General features: G+C 43.4%; 1 protein-coding gene across 1 annotated transcript in view; it reads right to left on the minus strand.

Annotated features, from left to right (window-relative positions):
- LOC112217549 (mitogen-activated protein kinase kinase kinase 5) overlaps positions 1-22,773 on the minus strand; it is a 59,439-nt gene that overhangs the window by 30,909 nt on the left and 5,757 nt on the right. Inside the window, exons 2-6 of the mRNA XM_024377902.2 lie at positions 9,875-10,014; positions 7,287-7,310; positions 3,626-3,819; positions 2,589-2,757; positions 1,933-2,039 (exon numbers count right to left, since the gene is read on the minus strand). Coding sequence (XP_024233670.1) covers positions 1,933-2,039; positions 2,589-2,757; positions 3,626-3,819; positions 7,287-7,310; positions 9,875-10,014 — 634 coding nt within the window. The remainder of the gene's footprint in view (positions 1-1,932; positions 2,040-2,588; positions 2,758-3,625; positions 3,820-7,286; positions 7,311-9,874; positions 10,015-22,773) is intronic.

The raw sequence follows: 22,773 nt of genomic DNA on the forward strand, positions 1-22,773 counted from the left end.
AAAGTGAAGGGGTGTGAATACTTTCCGAATGCACTGTCCTGGGAGTTTGTCTGGGTGTGTCTCTGTCTCTTATGGTCTACACTGAGAGAGGGGGATGAATAAACATGAGACAAGCCGGTGTGTGTGTGTGTGTGTGTGTGTGTGTGTGTGTGTGTGTAACACCAAAGCGCTATGTCTTGGCAGAGAGGAAGGCATCAAAAGACTGTAGATTACATTTCATGAGGGTAGTGGGTTCAATTACCTCCCTACAGACCTGGCCAACTAACTCCTGTGTTGGACTGTCTGGGTTTAAGGGTATTAGCGAGAACTGGAGTAAAGCACGCAGTAATGACCAAGCACTTGATCTGTCGGCAGTCAGTCGCAATCCATACTGTAATGCTGCTTTACCAAGCGAACGGGAGCCACGTTCCATCCCTCCCTCAGACCCCATTCTATTTTGTACATACATTGTCTGAATATGAATTATAATTGTCAGATTAGTCTTTCAGTTTTCTTAAGCCTCCTCTTTATCCCTCTTCTTTGCACCCCAAAGGGGGACAACAAAGTCTCCACAGGCTCTTTCACAAGGCAGCCGAACAGCATCCCAGTGTGAGCCTCGTGGTCGGAATAACTTAGTTGGCATGGGCACACTAATATGGATCTCAACAGAGCCATATAAATGAATGCTAAATAAGCATAAGAACGGGAAGCTATTTCCTCTCCCCAGCTTTCACTTCAATACCAGAGTGCCGCTGAAGGGCAACTGGAGGGGGGTGAAGCTAAGCAGTGAGTCAGCCTAGCCCACTCCAGTCATGCAGTAGGCAAACATGGAGGGGGGGGGGGGATTGTGCAACAGGCAAGGCTTCAACCCTAGCACTTCCCTGTTATGCAATGACTCAACAGAAAACGCTGCTTTTCAGACATGTTTAGTTCTCATCATTCATGCTTCATTATTACAGGATAATGGCAAGTTCTTGCAATGGTGTACTAAACTGCTGAGTCATGAACCACCTCCAGTTGGGGAAATTGTGAACAAAGAGGCTGCTGTCTAAACCAGCACACAGACTCATGGCAACCACCTTCATTTTTGAGACATTCAATTATGCAAAGAATGTGCAACAGGTTTCTTAATGTGTTTCTTTGAGGGTATAACATGCAATGGTGTAAAATACTTAAGTAAATATACTTTAAAGTACTACTTAGGTCGTTTTTTGGGGCATTTATATTTTGGACAACTTTTACTTCACTACATTCCTAAAGAAAAGAATGTACTTTTAACTCCATACATTTTCCTGACACCCAAAAAGTACAAGTTGCATGTTGAATGCTTATCAAGAGAACATCCCTGGTCATCCCTACAACCTCTGAAATGGCAGACTCACTAAACACAAATGCTTTGTTTCTAAATGATGTCTGAGTGTTGGAGCACACCCCTGGCTATCTGTAAAAAAAAAAAAGATTTAAAAAAAACATGTATATAAGGAATGTGAAATTTCAGCAATTCAATTTACTTTTGATACTTAATTATGTGTACAACCAAATACTTTTAGACTTCTATCAAGTAGTATTTTACTGGGTGACTTTCACTTTGACTTGAGTTATTTTCCATTAAAGTATCTTTACTTTTACTCAAGTATGACAACTGGGTACTTTTACCCAACTGGCTAGACACCAGTGTTGCGTTGTAGCATGCAGGAGAACCAGTGACAAGAGAGGCAGCATGTTAAAGAGCAAGCAGTAAAATACTTTCCAAGCTGAACATCTGTGACGTTCCGACCCAGAGCACAGACACACGTGTTTAGCACATGCATAGGTCTGTGTGTGCGTCTGTATGTGCGTCTGTGTGTGCATCTGTGTGTGCATCTGTGTGTGCATCTGTGTGTGCATCTGTGTGTGAGGGTGTGAGTGTGTGCGTGTGCAGACAAACCAGGTGTGACATACTCGGGGTCTTACCGATTCAGTGCAAAGGCATAGTGGAACTTGACATGGGGATTGGCCACAGGGTCGAATGTAGGAAGCTTCTCCAAGGTCTCCACCAGCTTCACTATAGATTCATAATCCTGCATTACAATACAAACATAGAAAAACAGATTGTTGGACTCAGCCATCTTGGTTGCTATCGTTAACGTCAAACCTAAAATGTCTATGTTCGTGTTCCCTTACAAAGTCACTTCACTGCACTTGGGAAGGACACTGTTGGCTTATTCAAGTAGTTCAAAAAATTCAAATGTCGTCTCTTCCACCATTTCTTGTCCAGTATATATTTATCCAAAACGTGTTCAATAATTCACTTTCTCCTTGTAGCTCTGGTCGTTTGTATCATTTATTAATGTGGCTGGTGGCTGCTAAGGCTGGCGGGATGGGAGCCTGTAGGGTGATTGGCATCGCAGTGCAAAGAGAACGGACTGGAGTGCAGTAGCCTTACGATTAGCCACAGAAAGATGACAAAAGGCTTAGCCTGCAGCATTCCACAGGCAGGTAGTCCTTCTGAAATGCCTAGTAGCCAAGGGAGGCCCGAACACATTTATGCTGACTGCTGAGGCATTGCAGTCTGCCTAAAGTGACTGTGCCAACAGCATTCGACAAGCATAAAAGAGGGTAACATGTACCTGGATGTCCCTGTAGGACAGAAGCAGGTTGATGACAATGTCAGCTGAAAGGCACTCTACGTTGTCCAATCGCTGTTGAATACGGCTGAGTTCTGAGGCCAGCTCCGACCCCGTGAACAACTCCCGCGCTTTCCGGAGCTCGTTGAGAATGGTTTCTCTGAAGTATTGGCTACAAAGGGGAAACAGAGAGACTCATAAATATGTTATTTCACACTAGAAATCAACATGAAATCAACATTGTCTGCAAAGAACCCATTGCTATGTCTTGGTATGATTTTCTGGGGAAATAGGTTTTGGGAAAAGAGCCCCTTCAACGTCTTCTTCACTGTACTGTTGAAGCAGCACATTTCAGGAGACAAAACATTCATCCAAAGAGCAAATTCTCTCAGCTCTCTAAAGCATGACTCATTATTCCTGGAAGAGAGGCAGTGATGCTGAACATTGGCAGAGAGAAAACCCTAAAAGATTAGGACATAGCTAAGTAAAGCTAACATTGAAACTGAGATTGTTATGCAGGCCAATATGTTGCAAAGCTATTTAAAAAAATATAGAAAACGAGTGAGTTGGACAATACAATGTCTTCTGAGGAATACTCAAGAAGTGCAATATCCGACGAAAAGGGCTATCGCACTTCACCAGCTAGCCACCCATATTGCATAATCAACCACAGAAAATGACACAAGACAACACAAAAACCAGTACACGCTAGGTCAATGTAATTACACCTCTGCTGGCAATAACAGCTCTGTAATAATCACCTTGTCATGCGTGTTCACAACTCATTCCCAACTACAGTACCACACCTACCTCCCTAGTGAGATGACACCTGTTTCACTACAGCTTGGTGGGAGAAGAAACAAGTGACTTCTACAAATCAAGTCAGGCTGAATGTGGACCTCTGGGCTGGTCTTAGGCCCAGTGTCTAACCGACAAACTCCCAAGCCACTATCTACCCCAAACCTATACTATTCGCCAGGTGTTGGACCTATGGGCTAGCTGGCCCAGCACCTAACCCAAAACACTTCTCTGCTACTCACCAGGAGTTGGCTTGTGGCACCTTGAGCAGCTGGACGAAGCGGTCCAGCAGGGGCATGCAGATGGGCCCCAGCAGCATCTCGAAGCTGGGCTGCATCAACTCCGTCAGGCCCTTCATCAGGCTGCTCTCGCAGCAGTACACCTTGTTGTGGGGCGTCACCATGTATGGGATGAAGCTGTAGTTGGCTGAGCAGGTCTGGGGGGAAAAAGCAGAAACAACATCATGGGTTGTGGTGCATGTAGAGTTGGTTTGATGTGTAAGTGTCAGACATGGGTCAAATAGCTAAATATCACAAATACTTGGATTAGTTTGCTCGGTAAAGTCTACCCCAATATGAAGACTGGAGAAATTGAGAACAGCAACAGAGCATCCACCTTACATGCCCTATTGACTGCATGCGCAGGTCCAGAATTATTGGCAACCTTGATAAAAGATTAGCAAAAAAATACCACATAATAAATAATACAACTAGTGAGCTATATTATAAACAAAAAAAGAGGAAATTATATTATTTCATACTAATACAATAACTCCGATAAAGTAACAAGGCACATTTATTTTCCTCCCATTGAGAGGATAACGGCACTGAGTAAATTCGTAAAATGTTTTATGAAATTGGAGAACACATTTGGAGAGATCTTAGACCGCTACTCCATAAAGAATCTTTCCAATCCAAGTACCAATGCCATTTAGCAAACTCCAGGCGTTTACATTTGTAGGATGATATGAAAATAGAGCTCTTTGGCCCGTACACCCGTAGTGGGTTTGGCATCGAAAGAAGAATTCAGAAGCATAAAAGAACCCCATACCTATTGTAAAATATATGGCTGTGGATCATTGATGTTATGGGGCTATTTGGTTTCCACTGGTCCTGGGGCCCTTGTTAAGGTCAAGGGCATCATGAACTTTACCAAGTACCAGGACATTTTAGCCAAATACCTGGTTCCTCTGCCAGGAGGCTGAAAGTTGGCTACAAGTGGATCTTCCAGCAAGACAATAACCCCAACCACACATCAACATCCACAAAGAAATTGTTTATTTGACACAAAATCTACATTTTGACTTAAAACTTGTGGTTTGAATTGAAGAGGGCAGTCCATAAGTACAGATGAAGGATATCAAGGATCTGGAAAGATTATGTATGAAGGAATGATCTAAGTTCCCTCCCAATGCGTTCTCCATCTCATAAAACATTTGAGAAAATGTCTCAGTGCCGTTATCCTCGCAAGTGGAGCTATTGAAATGTATTGAAAACAGGGGTGCCAATAATTGTTTTATTTTTGAGAAAATACATTTTTACTTGTTAATCAAAATCGCTTTCTCTGAGAAATTGTATTGGTATTAAAACATGTAGCATACAATATAGCTCAGTACTTTTGCTAATCTTTATCAAGGGTGCCAATAATGCTGGACCTGACTGTACAATGGGAGGACAGTGGTATGGGCCTTTTTTTGTGTGCTAGTAATTTACCACCCTGATCTGCAGGGACAATGGTGATGTTGTACCCATGGAGAATTGGACATAATGAGTCTGTCTGAAGAGCCGGTGGCCTGGGGGACAGATCCACATCAGTAATTACAGTGACATTAGGATCTGACTGACTGAACTGCTCACACTGCCCTCAGGGCAGAGCTGCCCTTAAAACTCCCATTCATGTTGCTCATGGAAATCCAATTCAAACCAGGTCTGTCTTACTGCTCTTGTCCAGCTGTATTTGCATGTGGTGTAGAGAGTACCAATAAATCTATCATTGATGTCTGTCATTGTAGTCTGTTATTCACGGTATACTCAACACTCAGCACTAGAAAAGCTTACGTTGATGGATCCTGACCAAATTATACTAGAAGTAAAAAAAAAACAAAAAAAGGATTTTGCTGATCCGCATCAGTTGTGCTGCCCAGATGCATCCTGAGTCTGCACAGTCAGTGGATATTTGAATCTCTCTGTATCACTTTGATCTTCAAGTACACACCCGGGATGCTTTGCTACTCACGTGTGTAACAAAAGGAAGTGAACAGAGGGTTAAGTTCTGCTTGTAGAAATTGGAACGATCCACAGTAAAACGGCTTCCTCTTCTCCAATCATGTTTTTTTTATGACATCACTAGTCATGCCATAACTTCCCAAAATAATCTGTGGCGGCTTGTCACGGCTAGGTGCATCCACAGATTACGACATCCTTCCTGTACTATACTGAGCCACACACTCAGTGTGAGTCATGGCCCGGCGGATCACATGATGACAACACATCATAATAAATGTTTTAGTCGCCAGGGGCCGTCCTTCGCTCCGGCAACCCCAGCAGCACCTGTCTTTGAGTCTCATTAGATTCTTGTTTGTGACTGTATTAGGTAATAGTAGGTGGCACGCAGGTCCACAAAACAACAATCTTAAGGAGCAGAGAGGGACCGAAAACTGGGGGTGTGTCCCAAAATCGCACCCTATTTTCTACATAGTGCACTACATATGGGCTCTGGACAAAAAGTAGTGCACTATATAGGGAATACATACCGTGCCATTTGGGACTTAGCCGGTGTGTTAGCACTTTATGGTAATTAAGGAGTTAAATATCAGTCAGGCAGTACAGGATTAACCTATTCATAAAGGGGGATGGGTAGACGGGGATAAGTAGTGTGTGTGAGTAATGACTTAACATTAATCGTTAGCCCTAATACCTGTATGACCGCCTGGCTGGCTGCAGCCATAAAACAATCCAGGAATTTGTTCTGATTAGTGGTGTACCATGTGATATAAGCCCTTGGTCAGAGTGCCACTAATGTGTCATATCCTTCTGGGGCGTGGTGTGTTTGTTCTCTCAGAGCAGAGAGAAGGGGCGTGGTGTGTAGATACAACTAGAGAAAGACAGTCAGTCACGGATGGCGGCAGTGGACTCTCACTGTAATGCAGGCTCTGTTACAACACACCGATCAGCCATCAACCTGCTTCCTGGAGCACCAAGCCACCTTATTCCACTCCGTAAAGTCAATTACACCAGCTAAGCTTGAGGAGGGCAACCCTGTCGCTCCCATTAGCCCTATAGGCAGCACCAGCCCGGCAGGTGGCTCATTGCTGCTGAGGAGGCCCCCTGTCCATGCCCTTTCCTCAACCTCACAGCTTTTCCCCCCCTCATGCCACAGTGCATCAATGTCACCATATCTTATTATTCTGTATAAGAAAGCCAGCCAGCCAGACAGACACAGACAAACAGACAGTGTGGTGCCTCCTTGTCTGACCTGGCTATCACTAGGCAGAAGGAGTGGCAGACACTGTTACAGACGGCAGGAAGGCAGGAAATCGGAAATGAGAGTCAACTCATTCTCTCGTTTTCTCTCTGCTTTCCAAAGCACCCCAGTCACCCTGGTGATAAGGCTTGCCTGTCAACCAAGTACAGCTATTCTGGAAAGCTCTCCGAGTAAGGGGAAATGCTTTAGTTTACTGTACACACAGCAGAATGCACAAAGCCAAACTAGAGGGATAGTGAACTGGGTAATGAAAAGTGTTTGATGGTTGCAGCGACGGCTGCGTTGCTGAATGTTGGCATGAGTAAAAATCAGTTTATTGCATTTACCTTCACACAGGAAATGTGAATGAAGGAAGAGATAAGAGAGGTGTGCCATTAACAACTTTGAAATAGAGACACAGTGTTTAGTTTGTGCACTTACAGTGTTCTTCTGGCAAACGATCTCCTGCAAGAGAAAAAGAGAAACGTCAATACTGCACTGTGGATAGATAATCACAAAGCATTACATTGGTCACAGTTCACTAGAGCGATCCTTAAGTCAAGCTATAAATGGACTCCTGCACTTGCAAACAAAACCAGTTGAAACGCGGATACATCAGCACTAACATTTCATTTTGCGGTGCTGTATTGTGCACGCTAAGGGCCAGCAAACAACCATGGAGATATTAAACATGGCAAAAGGGCACTTTAAAAAGAGGTTGAGCCTTAGCACTTGTACACAATGGAGTCTCTTTATTCTAAACAATCTATAACGGTTAACACAGCAGCCATTGTTACTCTTAACCCTCAATAAGGGAGCTGGCACTGTTTGAAGACTGCAGGCTGATAGTGATATGTTAACACCACCACAGAAAGGCATTATTATTATTTTTTTTTACTGCAGGGTGTAGTTAAGATGGAGGATATAGTTTATCAAGATTACAGGCAAAATATCTATGTTCGGGTACACTTTGTAAAATATGACTTGTTCTTTGAGGAATTTACGACAATTTCAAAAGATTGCAATGCTTTTTTTTAAAAATGTCAATGACAGTCGCAGAGCAGAGCAGGTCACAGGAGTGTGTGGGGTTATCTTGGTTTCTGCATATATACACAAGAAACCATCGTCTCCCCTCCCCCTCATTCTCTCCCTTGCATGCCTTTGTTGTTTTGGTGGCGGTCATTGATAGGGGATTCCCGTGTGACTGCAAGGCCCTCTCACTTTTCAAACCAATTTAGGCTAATGTTAACTCGACTGTGCATTCATCACCTGACAGACTCAGGGCCAAAAGGTTAAAGGTCCATTGCAGCCATTTAAAAAAAAAAGAAGATCAATATCAAATCATCTCTGGGTAACTACTATGCACCTTACTGTGATTGTTTTCAATTCAAATGGTCAAAAGTAACACATTGCTTCTTAGCAAAGAGCTTAGCAAGAATTTTGCTATGACTGTGTGCGAGGTGTCTGAGTGGGGAGGGGAAAAACGGAAAACTAGCTGTTATTGGCAGAGAGGTTTTAGCTAAATTAACAGCTCTTACACTTAAAGGGCATTATCATAATTTTCACAATTTCACAGTATTATTCCAATCTTGTGTGGAAATGTATCCACTGAACAAAAATTATAAACGCAACATCCAACAATTTCAAAAGATTTTACTGAGTTACAGTTCATATTAGGAAATCAGTCAATTGAAATCAATTCATTAGGCCCTAATCTATGGATTTCACATGCCTGGGAATACAGTTGGTCACAGATGGTCACAGATACCTTTACAAAAAGGTAGGGGGGTGGATAAAAAAAGAACAGTCCGTATCTGGTGTGGTCACCATTTGCCTAATGCAGCGCAACACATCTCCTTCGCATAGAGTTGATAATGCTGTTGATTGTGGCCTGTGGAATGTTGTCCCACTCCTCTTCAATGGTTGTGCAAAGTTGTTGGATATTGGCAGTAACTGGAACATGCTGTCGTGCATGTCATTCCAGAGCATCCCAAACATGCTCCATGGGTCTGGTGAGTATGTAGGCCATGGAAGAACTGGTATATTTTCAGCTTCCAGGAATTGTGTACAGATCCTTGCGACATGGGGCCGTGCATTATCATGCTGAAACATGCGTCGATGGCTCCAGATGAACGGCACGTCAATGGGCCTCAGGATCTCGATGTACTGCCAAATTCTCTAAAACGATGTTGGAGGCGGCTTACGGTAGAGAAATTAACATTAAATTCTCTCGCAACTGCTCTGGTGGACGTTTCTGCAGTCAGCATGCCAATTGCACACTCCCTCAACACATGAGAAATCTGAGGCATTGTGTTGTGTGACAACTGCACATTTTGGAGTGTTTTTTTTGTGTCCCCAGCACAAAGTGCACTTGTGTAATGCTGTTTAGTCAGCATCTTAATATGCCACACCTGTCAAATGGATGGATTATCTTGGCAAAGGAGAAATACTCACCAACAGGGATGTAAATCAATTTGTGCACAACATTTGAGAGAAATATGCTTTTTGTGCATATGGAACATTTCTGGGATCTTTTATGTCAGCTCAAGAAACATGGGACTAACACTTTACATGTTGTATTTATATTTTTGTTCAGTATAGATATAACACAGGAAAATCACATTTTTGACTAGACTGGGCCTTTAAATGCCAGGATATGAGTCAGTCTGTCATAACACATTTCAATGTCAACAACATTCTCTTTTACAAGACTAAAGGGTGAAACAGAGGTAAAGAGGTGCAATGTTAAACCAAATTCTGTGTGTTGATTTTTTTTCTTCAGTCAAAGGCTATTTTTACATAGCCCTAATATGTTATGAAACACACCATATCCTGCCTAGGTGTTAATGCATCTCCCACCAACAAATCACTGATGTGTTTACCTGTCACAACAACACAACAGCAATGACAGCTATTACATGTTCCCCGCACACTCATATTCTAAATATAGACTGTGACCTTGTGCACTTAAAGGCTTAAAAAGTACACAGAGAATAAAAAATAAAATTAGTGCAAAATGTGCAGTTTACCTGTAGGGACTGTAGTGAGTCGGAGTTGGTGTCACAGTACAGGATGATATTGTTGGCCATGCTGAAGCTCTCCCTCACACCTAGGTGGTAGAACAGGGAGGGCTGGCGGAAAGCGTCCGTCATCTCCACTACAGCTATGTCTGGGAGGGACAGAGTAGGCCTGTTAGTAGTCTTAAAGGCCCAATGTAGTCGTTTTTATCTCCATATCAAACCATTTCTGGGTAACAATTAAGTGCCTTACTGTGATTGTTTTCAATTAAATGGTCAAACAAAAATGGCTTCTTAGCAAAGAGCAATTTCTCAAGCAAGATTTTTGCTCGGACTGTCTAGGAGTGGTCTGAGTGGGGAGGGGAAAACTGAAAACTAGTTGTTATTGGCAGAGAGTTTTGGAACTCTTTCTTATTGGTGTATTAACTAATTTACCACCTGGTGATGTCACCAGGCATGCCAAAAAAATCCATATCACCAAAGCAGGCTGAAATTTCAGGCGGTCTTTCCAAACAGCTCTTACACTAAAAAAGGCATTATCATAATTTTCACAATTTCACAGTATAATTCCAACCTCATAGTTTGGAAATATATATACAAACAGAGGAAAATCACATTTGACTGCACTGGGCCTTTAACACTGAACAACTGCCTGTAGTATAACATATTTTAAGCCCACAACATCTTGTACTAGTTTCGTCACATTTACCACAGTTTGTTTAGGTTTCATATGAAATCAGATTGATGGGACAATAATGGCCTGCACAGTTGTTTTGGACTGAAGTAGAATATTTAATTTGCCCAAATGGTCTTTTTTAGACCAGACTGTGAGACATCACTAAATCTTCCAAAATAAAAGGCCAAAATAACATTGTCTGGTAGGAGGCCTGGGGTGGGGTTCTTCCAGAAGCCCCTCTGGTAGCTCCCACTAACTGATAACTGCACAAACAAAACTGCGCTAGAACTGTGATGCAGTGTTTTGTAATGACAGAGCTCTCCAGAGTGATAACATTTAACAGACCCACCGCACCTTTTCATGTGCTTCCAAGTTTCCCCTTCCATGTCAACATACACATTACATATAGCTTAGTATAGAGCTTTCAATCCCTTCCAATGGAGCTCCCTTTCACTGTAATACCTGGGTTCCAGTCCACTACAAACCCAATGCTATTCTCACTCATTGAGAACCAAACATCCACACAGACAGCCAACACCACAGGGATAATCAAAGCAAACAAGCAATCTTTTTAATGTACATTCTAGTGTGTGTGTGCTGCTGTGTTGTTATGCAAAAACAAGGTCCCAGTGGAGACAGCCTGGCTTGTTTTAGCAAAATGTTCATTTTCATAGGGCCAGTCCCCCCAGGCAAGAGCGCAGTTCCTCCCACTCAGCAAGGACATGTAAATGCCACCAGGAAGTTGTTTCTTCTTACTGGGTCTTAAAGGCTCTGTTCAGGTCACACACGTTCATTACAACCCGAGAAGAAGTGTTGTACAGTGGGGAGAACAAGTATTTGATACACTACCGATTTTGCAGGTTTTCCTACTTACAAAGCATGTAGAGGTCTGTAATTTTTATCATAGGTACACTTCAACTGTGAGAGACGGAAAATCACATTGTATGATTTTTAAGTAATTAATTTGCATTTTATTGCATGACATAAATATTTGATCACCTACCAACCAGTAAGAATTCTGGCTCTCACAGACCTGTTAGTTTTTCTTTAAGAAGCCCCCCTGTTCTCCACTCATTACCTGTATTAACTGCATCTGTATTAACTGCATCCACACACTCAATCAAACAGACTCCAACCTCTCCACAATGGCCAAGACCAGAGAGCTGTGTAAGGACATCAGGGTTCAATTGTAGACCTGCACAAGGCTGGGATGGGCTACAGGACAATAGGCAAGCAGCTTGGTGAGAAGGCAATAACTGTTGGCACAATTATTAGAAAATGGAAGAAGTTCAAGATGACGGTCAATCACCCTCGGTCTGGGGCTCCATGCAAGATCTCCCCTCGTGGGGCATCAATGATCATGAGGAAGGTGAGGGATCAGCCCAGAACTACACGGCAGGACCTGGTCAATGACCTGAAAAGATCTGGGACCACAGTCTCAAAGAAAACCATTAGTAACACACCACCCGTCATGGATTAAAATCCTGCAGCGCATGCAAGGTCCCCCTGCTCAAGACAGCGCATGTCCAGGCCCATCTGAAGTTTGCCAATGAGCATCTGGATGATCCAGAGGAGGAATGGGAGAAGGTCATGTGGTCTGATGAGACAAATATAGAGCTTTTTCATCTAAACTCCACTCGCTGTGTTTGGAGGAAGAAGAAGGATGAGTACAACCCCAAGAACACCATCCCAACCGTGAAGCATGGAGGTGGAAAAATCATTCTTTGGGGATGCTTTGAGGGGAGGATGGATGGGGCCATGTATCGCAAGATCTTGGCCAACAACCTCCTTCCCTCAGTAAGAGCATTGAAGATGGGTCGTGGCTGGGTCTTCCAGCATGACAACGACCCGAAACTAACAGCCAGGGCAACTAAGGAGTGGCTGGTGTAAAGCACTGCATCGCAGTGCTAGCGGTGCCACTACATATCCGGGTTTCGATCCCGGGCTGTGTCGCAGCAGGCCGTGACCGGGAGACCCATGAGGCGGCCTACAATTTGCCCAGCATCGTCCGGGTTAGGGGAGGGTTTGGCCGGCCGGGATGTCCCTGTCCCATCGTGTTCTAGCGACTCCTGTCGCGGGCCGGGCGCATGCACACTCACACGGTCGCCAGTTGTACGGTGTTTCCTCCAACACATTAGTGTGGCTGGCTTCCGGGTTAAGCGAGCACTGTGTCAAGAAGCAGTGTGGCTTGGCAGGGTCGTGTTTCGGAGGATGCATGGCTCTCAACCTTTGCCTCTCCCGAGTCCGTCCGGGAGTTGCAGTGATAGGACAAGACTGTAACTACCAATTAGATATCATGAAAATGGGGTAAAAAAATAAACAATATATATAAACAATGATATGTGCCTTCACAGAGGTTGACCTTTCAAGTGAGCATTTAAATCCCCTTAATTAGCCATCACTGAGACAACAGTTCCCTCTAAACTGCGTGCGTGCATGCGCGGGCACGCAGTGGCCCTGAGACTGCCACGCAGCTCCCCCAGGACTGCAGCACAGGCACAGAAGAAAAATCAGAGCCCACGAAGAGAAGCACGAGATTTTCCCTGTTAGTTAACACTATCAAGGTTTCCCTTTACTGTGGCAATTGTGATCAAATCAATGCAATATTAGGCACTTTCAGTGCAACATACCAAAACAAAACGAACTATGAAAGACATTTTGTTGTAGGCAGAAAGCATCTGAGTAGGATTCTACTGTGCACGACTCAGCCTGTACTCTACACAGACCGACTCAGCCTGTACTCTACACAGACCGTGCGGCATAACCAATCAGAGCTGCAGTAGGCCTAAATGCAAATAGACCATTGCCAAATATGGATCTGTGCCATTTACTTGAATTGGAGTGCTATGATCATGAGTAGATGAGCTTGTTTTGAGATCAAAGCAAGAGCTGCATGTAGCCGCATGTGCATATTTTGTTCATATCCTTTGCTAGTTAGTGAGTTACGAGCCCAGTTATAGATCATTTGAAGTCAGCAATAGGGGAGTGATTGCTTCCTAGAAGAGCACAAAATGTGTGCATTTCCTGACATCTTTCAAAAGCTAGTCAGGTAAAGAGCTTTTTCTTTTGTCTTAAAGGGGCAATGTTAAAGGCAGAGGGTAGCTTAATTTGTCTGATTCTCTGCAATAATGTTAAGTGGACAAGTGGATAAACAGGCTAATGTCAAGCCCTGCATGTTTTTTTTCAAAAGTCTCATGGAATGTAGGCCTACATTGAACACCACACATTATCTGCTACTGTAGGCTGAATGATATAACAGCTATTTACATGTTAAAATGTTATGGGATGCATTTTCTCCATTGTTGTTGATGGTAGGCCACTCTGGTAGACCTACATTATGATCAAATAGCCACAGTAGCCAACTTGGCCACTGTTAAAACTGCAACTTAAAGTCGGTACAGCCTCAGTGTTCACAGTAAACGTAAAATTAAAGGGACCATTGCTTGAGACGGAGTCCCTGTTTACAGACATATGCAATAGGAAATAAAACAATAATTGTTATGCTGAAGACAATACAGATCATGCAAAAGATCAGAGACTGCTGATGTACAGTGAGTATGAATACTGGATGAGGTCAAATGCCTGCATCTCCTCATTCCAGATAGTACAGGCTTGCTGTTGAATAATATATTATGGGACTCATTTATCCACTAGCAGAGGAGCCCCCATCAATATTACATTTGAGAGATGTGCTAATGTGAAAAGACCAGAGAACTGCTGTCACGTCCTGACCGTAGTTCCTTTGTTAGGTCTCTATTTTGGTTTGGTCAGGGTGTGAGTTGGGGTGGGCATTCTATGTTTTATGTTCTATGTTTTTGGCCTGGTATGGTTCCCAATCAGAGGCAGTTGGCAATCGTTGTCTCTGATTGAGAACCATACTTAGGCAGCATGTTTTCCCACTATGGGTTGTGGGTAGTTATTTTCTGTTTAGTGTGTGTTGCACCTGACGGAGCTGTTTCGGTTGTGCCTTTTGTTACTTTGTTATCTAGTGTTCAAACGTGTTAACCCTCGCAAGGCTGCAGGCCCAGACGGCATCCCCAGCCGCGCCCTCAGAGCATGCGCAGACCAGCTGGCTGGTGTGTTTACGGACATATTCAATCAATCCCTATCCCAGTCTGCTTTTCCCACATGCTTCAAGAGGGCCACCATTGTTCCTGTTCCCAAGAAAGCTAAGGTAACTGAGCTAAACGACTACCGCCCCGTAGCACTCACTTCCATCATTATGAAGTGCTTTGAGAGACTAGTCAAGGACCATATCACCTCCACCCTACCTGACACCCTAGACCCACTCCAATTTGCTTACCGCCCAAATAGGTCAACAGACGATGCAATCTCAACCACACTGCACACTGCCCTAACCCATCTGGACAAGAGGAATACCTATGTGAGAATGCTGTTCATCGACTACAGCTCGGCATGGAGAGGAGAGTGGAGAGGAGAGTGGAGAGTGGAGAGGGTAGCAAGTTTTAAGTTCCCTGGCATACACATCACAGACAAACTGAATTGGTCTACCCACACAGACAGCATCGTGAAGAAGGCGCAGCAGCGCCTCTTCAACCTCAGGAGGCTGAAGAAATTTGGCTTGTCACCAAAAGCACTCACAAACTTCTACAGATGCACAATCGAGAGCATCCTGGCGGGCTGTATCACCGCCTGGTACGGCAACTGCTCCGCCCACAACCGTAAGGCTATCCAGAGGGTAGTGAGGTCTGCACAACGCATCACCGGGGGCAAACTACCTGCCCTCCAGGACACCTACACCACCCGATGTTACAGGAAGGCCATAAAGATCATCAAGGACAACAACCACCTGAGCCACTGCCTGTTCACCCCGCTATCATCCAGAAGGCGAGCCTTTTATGGAAGAGTGGCATCCCCAGTCAAAAGAAATGGTCAGTACAGGTGCATCAAAGCTGGGACCGAGAGACTGAAAAACAGCTTCTATCTCAAGGCCATCAGACTGTTAAACAGCCACCACTAACATTGAGTGGCTGCTGCCAACACACTGACTCAACTCCAGCCACTTTAATAATGGGAATTGATGGGAAATGATGTAAAATATATCACTAGCCACTTTAAACAATGCTACCTAATATAATGTTTACATACCCTACATTATTCATCTCATATGTATATGTATATACTGTACTCTATATCATCTACTGCATCTTTATGTAATACATGTATCACTAGCCACTTTAACTATGCCACTTTGTTTACATACTCATCTCATATGTATATACTGTACTCGATACCATCTACTGCATCTTGCCTATGCTGCTCTGTACCATCACTCATTCATATATCTTTATGTACATATTCTTTATCCCCTTACACTTGTGTGTATAAGACAGTAGTTTTGGAATTGTTAGTTAGATTACTTGTTGGTTATTACTGCATTGTCGGAACTAGAAGCACAAGCATTTCGCTACACTCGCATTAACATCTGCTAACCATGTGTATGTGACAAATAAAATTTGATTTGATTTCAGTTATATTTAATAACATGCCGAACACATACCACGCTGCACCTTGGTCCTCACCTTCTTCCACCAACGACGGCCGTTACAACTGCAAATGTTTGATACCAGTAGTGGAGGCATCCATCTGTGTAGAAGTTAGAACGTCACAGACACTTCTATGAGGAAACGGGTGGGGTACATACCGCGCTATCCTTGGAAGCCTCTGCCTTGTATAGGATTAGGTATGAGCCAGGGGAAAATATTAGCTTACATAGGGCAGGGCTTATATGAATGATGCTTTAGGTGGAAAATGTAGACATTTGGAAAATGTGGTAGACGCAGAGAATGAGAGTCTTGTGCTAGAGAGTAAGAGGAGACATGAGTAGCCTCTTTGACTTAAGAGCTCCTCAGCTCTCAGCTGACAACACTGAGGTGTCTGGCGAGGCATGATGCAGTACTGTACACTTGACTGCATTATGCACATTTGTACTGGCACTTTGTTTTAAAAGTATGGTTTAAAGAGTGCTGGGATATGAGAGACTTGATAGAAAATATTGATTTTGAGTTTAGGGAATAGATGCAGCATCAATGGGTTATAAGTGTTAGTGGTGATACACTAGCCAATTATCAACAGCCAACTCTCGAAACATGAATAGCTGGTGATAAACAACTCTGCACACAAAAGTGATGTAGGCCATGTACGCAAGTCCTTGTTTTTCTGTTGTATTTGAATCCTCAAAACAAGGTTGGAAGTAGAACACCTGAGTCTCTCAAATAATCTGCCACCCGCTTTGTTGGCACTGCCCATTTTGCAGTGCCAACAAAGGGGGTGGCACATCTCCCCCACTGCTGATCTTTTCCAAAGAACAGAACAGTGAACAACAAAACAGAAGGAGGAAATGGGTCTCTGGGAATAGCGGAGGAACATTGTGTGAGTTCTTGGTGCCCTTGCCTTTTACTGAGTACTATTCTCTGACGTCTATCCATTTACTGACAGAAAAAAAAGAAAGTTTCATTTCCCTTCTCAGAACAACGCACAGACACAACAATGGGTGAGGACAGACTGCAGCTCTTATTCATACTCTGTGTCCTCAACTATTCCTTGAACTTGACAGCCACCGCTGCAGTCGTGACTCCTGGTAATACGGCGTTGAATATATCTAAGACCGTTGCTCTTCTTTTCACTAAGCACATTTACTGATACTTATTCTGACGAACAACACTAAATCATTGAGAACCCCCCCCCCCAAAAAAATCTCCAATAAATCACAACAAACATTGCTGCTGCTTTGTCAATTACGTAGACCCATTTTAAACCCCTTGCCTGTTGTTCGTAAACACACAGAGAGAGTGGTCAGTCACCGCTGGCTTGACTAGGCTGTGCCTATACAACTCTCCTTTGGACCAAAATGAGGTGGGTGAAAAACCTAAACAAGATAGAAGTAGGCTAATATACGTTCTGATTGCTTTCGAATCCAGTTTATACCTCCTACTGATGGAATCACTATTTTACCTCTATAGGAGTGTTACTGGTCAATCAGAAAAAGGGCAGAGTGATTCGATTCCCTCTTTTACTCCATGCCAAAGAGTGTGCCCACCTAGCAGGTGTCTGGGAGACAAAGAATCATGTACTATCAATCCATGGACTTATGCAAACACTTGCATGAATACTTAAGTCTTGAATTCTCATGAAATTCTCACGTTCACAGAGCTTTCATTAAAAATAAAAAAATATATAAAAAACAGGCCAGACAATGTGTATAATTTCCTCTTCAAAGCCTCAGAAAAACACATACAGTTCAAGTCGGAAGTTTACATTCACCTTAGCCAAATACATTTAAACAGTTCCTGACATTTAACCCTAGTAAAAATGCCCTGTTTTTAGGTCAGTTAGGATCACCACTTTATTTTAGAATGTGAGATGAATAGTTGTCACGATTGTCGTTGGAATGAGGTGAGGACCAAAGCGCAGCGTGGTAAGTGTTCATCATATATTTATTAAACCGAGAACGCTAAACAAAATAACAATGGAGAAACGAAACAGTTCTGAAAGGTGACATACACATAACAGAAAATAACTACCCACAAAACCCATGTGGGCAAGAGCTACCTAAGTATGGTTCTCAATCAGAGACAACGACAGACAGCTGTCCCTGATTGAGAACCATACCCGGCCAAAAACAAAGAAATACAAAAACATAGAAAAAAGAACATAGAACGTCCACCCCTAGTCACACCTTGGCCTAACCAAAATAGAGAATAAAAAGCCTCTCTATGGCCAGGGCGTGACAATAGTAGAGAGAACGATTTATTTCAGCTTTTATTTCTTTCATCACATTCCCAGTGGGTCAGAAATGTACATACACTTTATTTGTTTTGGTAGCATTGCCTTTAAAATTGTTGCGGGTAGCCTTCCACAAGATTCCCACAATAAGTTGCGTGAATTTTGGCTCATTCCTCCTGACAGAGCTGGTGTAACTGAGTTGGTTTGTAGGCCTCCTTGCTCGCACACGCTTTTTCAGTTCTGCCCACACATTTTCTATAGGATTGAGGTCAGGGTTTTGTGATGGCCACTCCAATACCTTGACTTTGTTGTCCTTAAGCCATTTTGCCACAACTTTGGAAGTAAACGTGGTCAATGTTCATTTGGAAGACCCATTTGGGACCAAGCTTGAACTTCCTGACTGATGTCTTGAGATGTTGCTTCAATATATCCACATAAATTTCCTACCTCATGATGTCATCTATTTTGTGAAGTGCACCAGTCCCTCCTGCAGCAAAGCACCCCCACAACATGATGCTGCCACCCCAGTGCTTTACGGTTGGGATGGTTTTCTTTGGCTTGCAAGCCCCTTTTCCCCTTTTCCTCCAAACAAAACAATGGTCATTATGGTCAAACAGTTCTATTTTTGTTTCATCAGAACAGAGGACATTTCTACAAAAAGTACGATATTTGTCCCCACGTGCAGTTGCAAACCGTAGTCTGGCTTTTTAATGGCGGTTTTGGAGCAGTGGTTCCTTCCTTGCTGAGCGGCCTTTCAGGTTATGTCGATATAGGATTAGTTTTACTGTGGATATAGATACTTTTGTACCCGTTTCCTCCAGCATCTTCACAATGTCCTTTCCTGTTGTTCTGGGATTGATTTGCACTTTTCACACCAAAGTACGTTCATCTCTAGGAGACAACACGTCTCCTCCCTGAGCGGTATGACGGCTGCGTGGTCCCATGGTGTTTATACTTGCGTACTATTGTTTGTACAGATGAACGTGGTACCTTCAAGCGTTTGGAAATTGCTCCCAAGGATGAACCAGACTTGTGGATGTCTACAATTTTTTTTTCCTGAGGTCTTGGCTGATTCCTTTTGATTTGAGCCTATCAGGAGCTTCTAAAGCCATGACATCATTTTCTGGAATTTTCCAAACTGTTTAAAGGCACAGTCACCTTAGTATATGTAAACTTCTGACCCACTGGAATTGTGATACAGTGAATTATAAGTCAAATAATCTGTCTGTAAACAATTGTTGGAAAAATGACTTGTGTCATCCACAAAGTAGATGTCCTAACCGACTTGCCAAAACTAAAAACGAGTTTCAATGACTCCAACCTAAGTGTATGTAAACTTCCGACTTCAACTGCATATACTCTCAGTGACCAGTTTATTAGGTACACCACCCCGTTCACGAAAATGTTTATCTCCTACAGACAGTCACGTGGCTGTGGCTTGCTACATAAAGCAGGCAGACAGGCATTGAGGTATTCAGTTACTGTTTGATTGAACGTTAGAATGGGCAAAACAGGTGACCTAAGTGACTTTGAGCGTGGTATGATCGACGGTGCCAGGCGCGCCGGTTCCTGTATCTCAGAAACGCCCGGCCTCCTGGGCTTTTTCACGCACAACAGTCTTTAGGATTTACCGAGAATGGTGCGACAAACAAAAAACATCCAGTCAGCAGCAGTCCTGTGGGCGAAAACAGCTCGTTGATGAGAGAGGTCAAAGGAGAATGGCAAGAATCATGCAAGCGAACAGGCGGGCCACAAACAAACGGCACAATACAACAGTGGTGTGCAGAATGGCATCTCGGAACGCACAACTCGTCGGTCCTTGTCGACCACACTGGTTTCTACTCCTATCAGCTAAAAACAAGAAGAAGCGGCTTTTAGTGGACACATGATCACCAACACTGGACAATTGAGGAGTGGAAAAACATTGCCTGGTCCAACGAATCCCGGTTCCGGTTGCGTCATGCTGGTGGCAGAGTCAGGATTTGGCATCAGCAGCATGAGTCCAAGGCCCTATCGTTCCTGGTGTCAATGGTACAGGCTGGTGGCGGTAGTTTAATGATATGGGGAATGTTTTCCTGGCACATGTTAGCTCCCTTGATACCAATTGAGCAATGTTTCTAGTCCCCAAAGAATTCAGGCTGTTCTAGAGGCAAAAGGGGGTCTGACCTGGTACTAAATGGGTGTACCTAATAAACTGTGTGTCTTTATGTATGCAAATGTTGACATGCAAGAAAAACTGTAAGAGTAACGTTACATTCCCATATTTAATTTATATTTTGAAGATCTCAAGCGTATCCCCCCCTAAAAATCCTGTAGCTGTACTTCAAGCATATCTTTTGACCACCCACAGTGAATAAATGCCAGCGAGACATACACAAGATGAGAACACTTGAGAATGTAATTATTTCAGATTGTAGTAAGAAAATTCTCAGGCCTTTGTTGAGAATTTCAGCAGTTGGCGTCGCGCCATTGTGGATGGACGATTGAATGACTGAAGCTTAATCATTCATTTCTCAGCACATTCTGCTCAGTGATAATCCATCTATCCATTATCAAACTATGACGGTGTTGAGTGAAGACATCACTGTCTAGCCATCCATGATGTGTACTTTCCCCTTATCACTCAGGAGGAAAGAGGGGAGCGTACTAGCGCGCCAGTGTCATGGATTTCCCTGGAGCTCAGCCGCACTGAGGAGGACGCAGGACGGAACAACCCCATAGTGGAAGAATGACGGTCCCTAGTCTCCACTGGAAGTGAATGTTTCCCAAGGCCGCAGTTTTCTTTTCCCCAAAGATGCAATAGGACCTTGTGTCTGATAATGACCGTGCTCAAAGGGGCCAGTGGTGACTTTAGGGCAGAGAAATGTGAACGTCCGCTGCCAAAATTCCAAAAACAGCAGAGTTCTTGGAGACCTTTATCTGCAGTGTGCTCCGTTCACATTCCATTATGTTTCCCTGCAGTCAAATTGAAGGGGAATTGAAGAGGGAACTACCAGTGCATCACGATGTCCTACAATCAGCCAAGAAAAATCTATGGGACTAATAATCAATTCACACAAGCATCCAGTGTTGCTAGCTGCTTCCAGGAAGCAATTTAAGCACTCAGACGTGTATTGTTATTTTCAGATCAGGTTTGTTGGCCCATGAAACCAAACCAGTTAAAAGAGGCTTAAGTGCCCAAATTAGGTTCAGTGTTGTTATGCAAAAACAATGGAAGGAATAAGACACCGTGTTGGTGTTTAAATTGAGCATGTCGTGCCTGATTCTATAAATAAACCCAGCCATAAGAAAGAATGCAGGGTACTTTTACAATGGTTAATAAGCTGGTGGGAAGCCTTGCCCAAAAAGAAGAAATACTAGATTATTTTTTAGAAATGAGCGCAATATGCAGGAAAGAGACAAACCCCAGCTCTGACAGGAAAGGAGAGTAACTTGTCAGTAGCACCAGGGCCTTCGGTAGAAGGAATCCTCGGCATCTGGTAGTTTAGTTTCTGTTCACACTAGCATATTTCAGAGAGTGAGTAGTGAGTGCCATGGCCCAAGGGGAAAGTGTAAGAACAGAATGTGAATTGATCTCATCCAAACTCACAAACACAAGGAGCTGCCTGGTCCCTACAGTGCCAGTTGCCAAGATTGGCCTTATACTTCCTGATTGGCCTCTTGTTAAAGAAACAAACTAAACAGAACTTGTTTTTAACAAGGGCACTTTATGTCTCAACGTAATTCCATTTAACATGAAGGATACTAATATACAAAGTGATCACCTGTCAATAAAGAAATACAGCACCAAGATACCTTTGTGAGGTCACGCAATAGTCTCACCCTGCCAACATCAACAGGTCATAACTACTCCCTTGCCCTACTTCCAACTGCTGCTGGCAAATGTGACACCACATACCCAAACTGCAGATAAAACCTGACAGAGTGCTTTGGTCAACCAACACTCTACACCACTCTATTTTTCTGAGGAACACATGGATTTTTGTTCTCTTCCTTTCCAGTAAAGACTATATTTCCTGGAAAGTAATGTGGTTGGTGATCCAATTACTCCTGACCTAATGCTTTCTGACCCACATGGGCAGCCAGCGTACACATGAACATGGATAAACAACTTAGTAGACAACCAATAGGAGCAGAGAGTGACAGCTGCCAGCCAGCCTTCAGGTCAGAGTGCATGTGGGATCTTGTGGTGGAATCATTTGACAGGGAAAACAATGCTGAATGTGGTGTGTGTAGGCCTATCCTGTAATGTTGAGTGACTGATAACCTTTGAATCCAGTATATACTCTATAGATACTTCTCCAGAATAGAATTCTCTATCAAAGGACACACTCTTGACTATACATTCAATCTTTTGTCTCATGTGATACCACATCGTTTGGGGAGAGTTGTTCCCTCCAGGTGACCTCTACTGTACATCACAACAGTTTGACTGTTTCCTTTATGACAGCCTCTAGTGATATGGTGCTGAAGTTCAGTACTTCATTTA

Source organism: Oncorhynchus tshawytscha, linkage group LG18, assembly GCF_018296145.1.
Source record: "Oncorhynchus tshawytscha isolate Ot180627B linkage group LG18, Otsh_v2.0, whole genome shotgun sequence".
Lineage (NCBI taxonomy): Eukaryota > Metazoa > Chordata > Actinopteri > Salmoniformes > Salmonidae > Oncorhynchus > Oncorhynchus tshawytscha.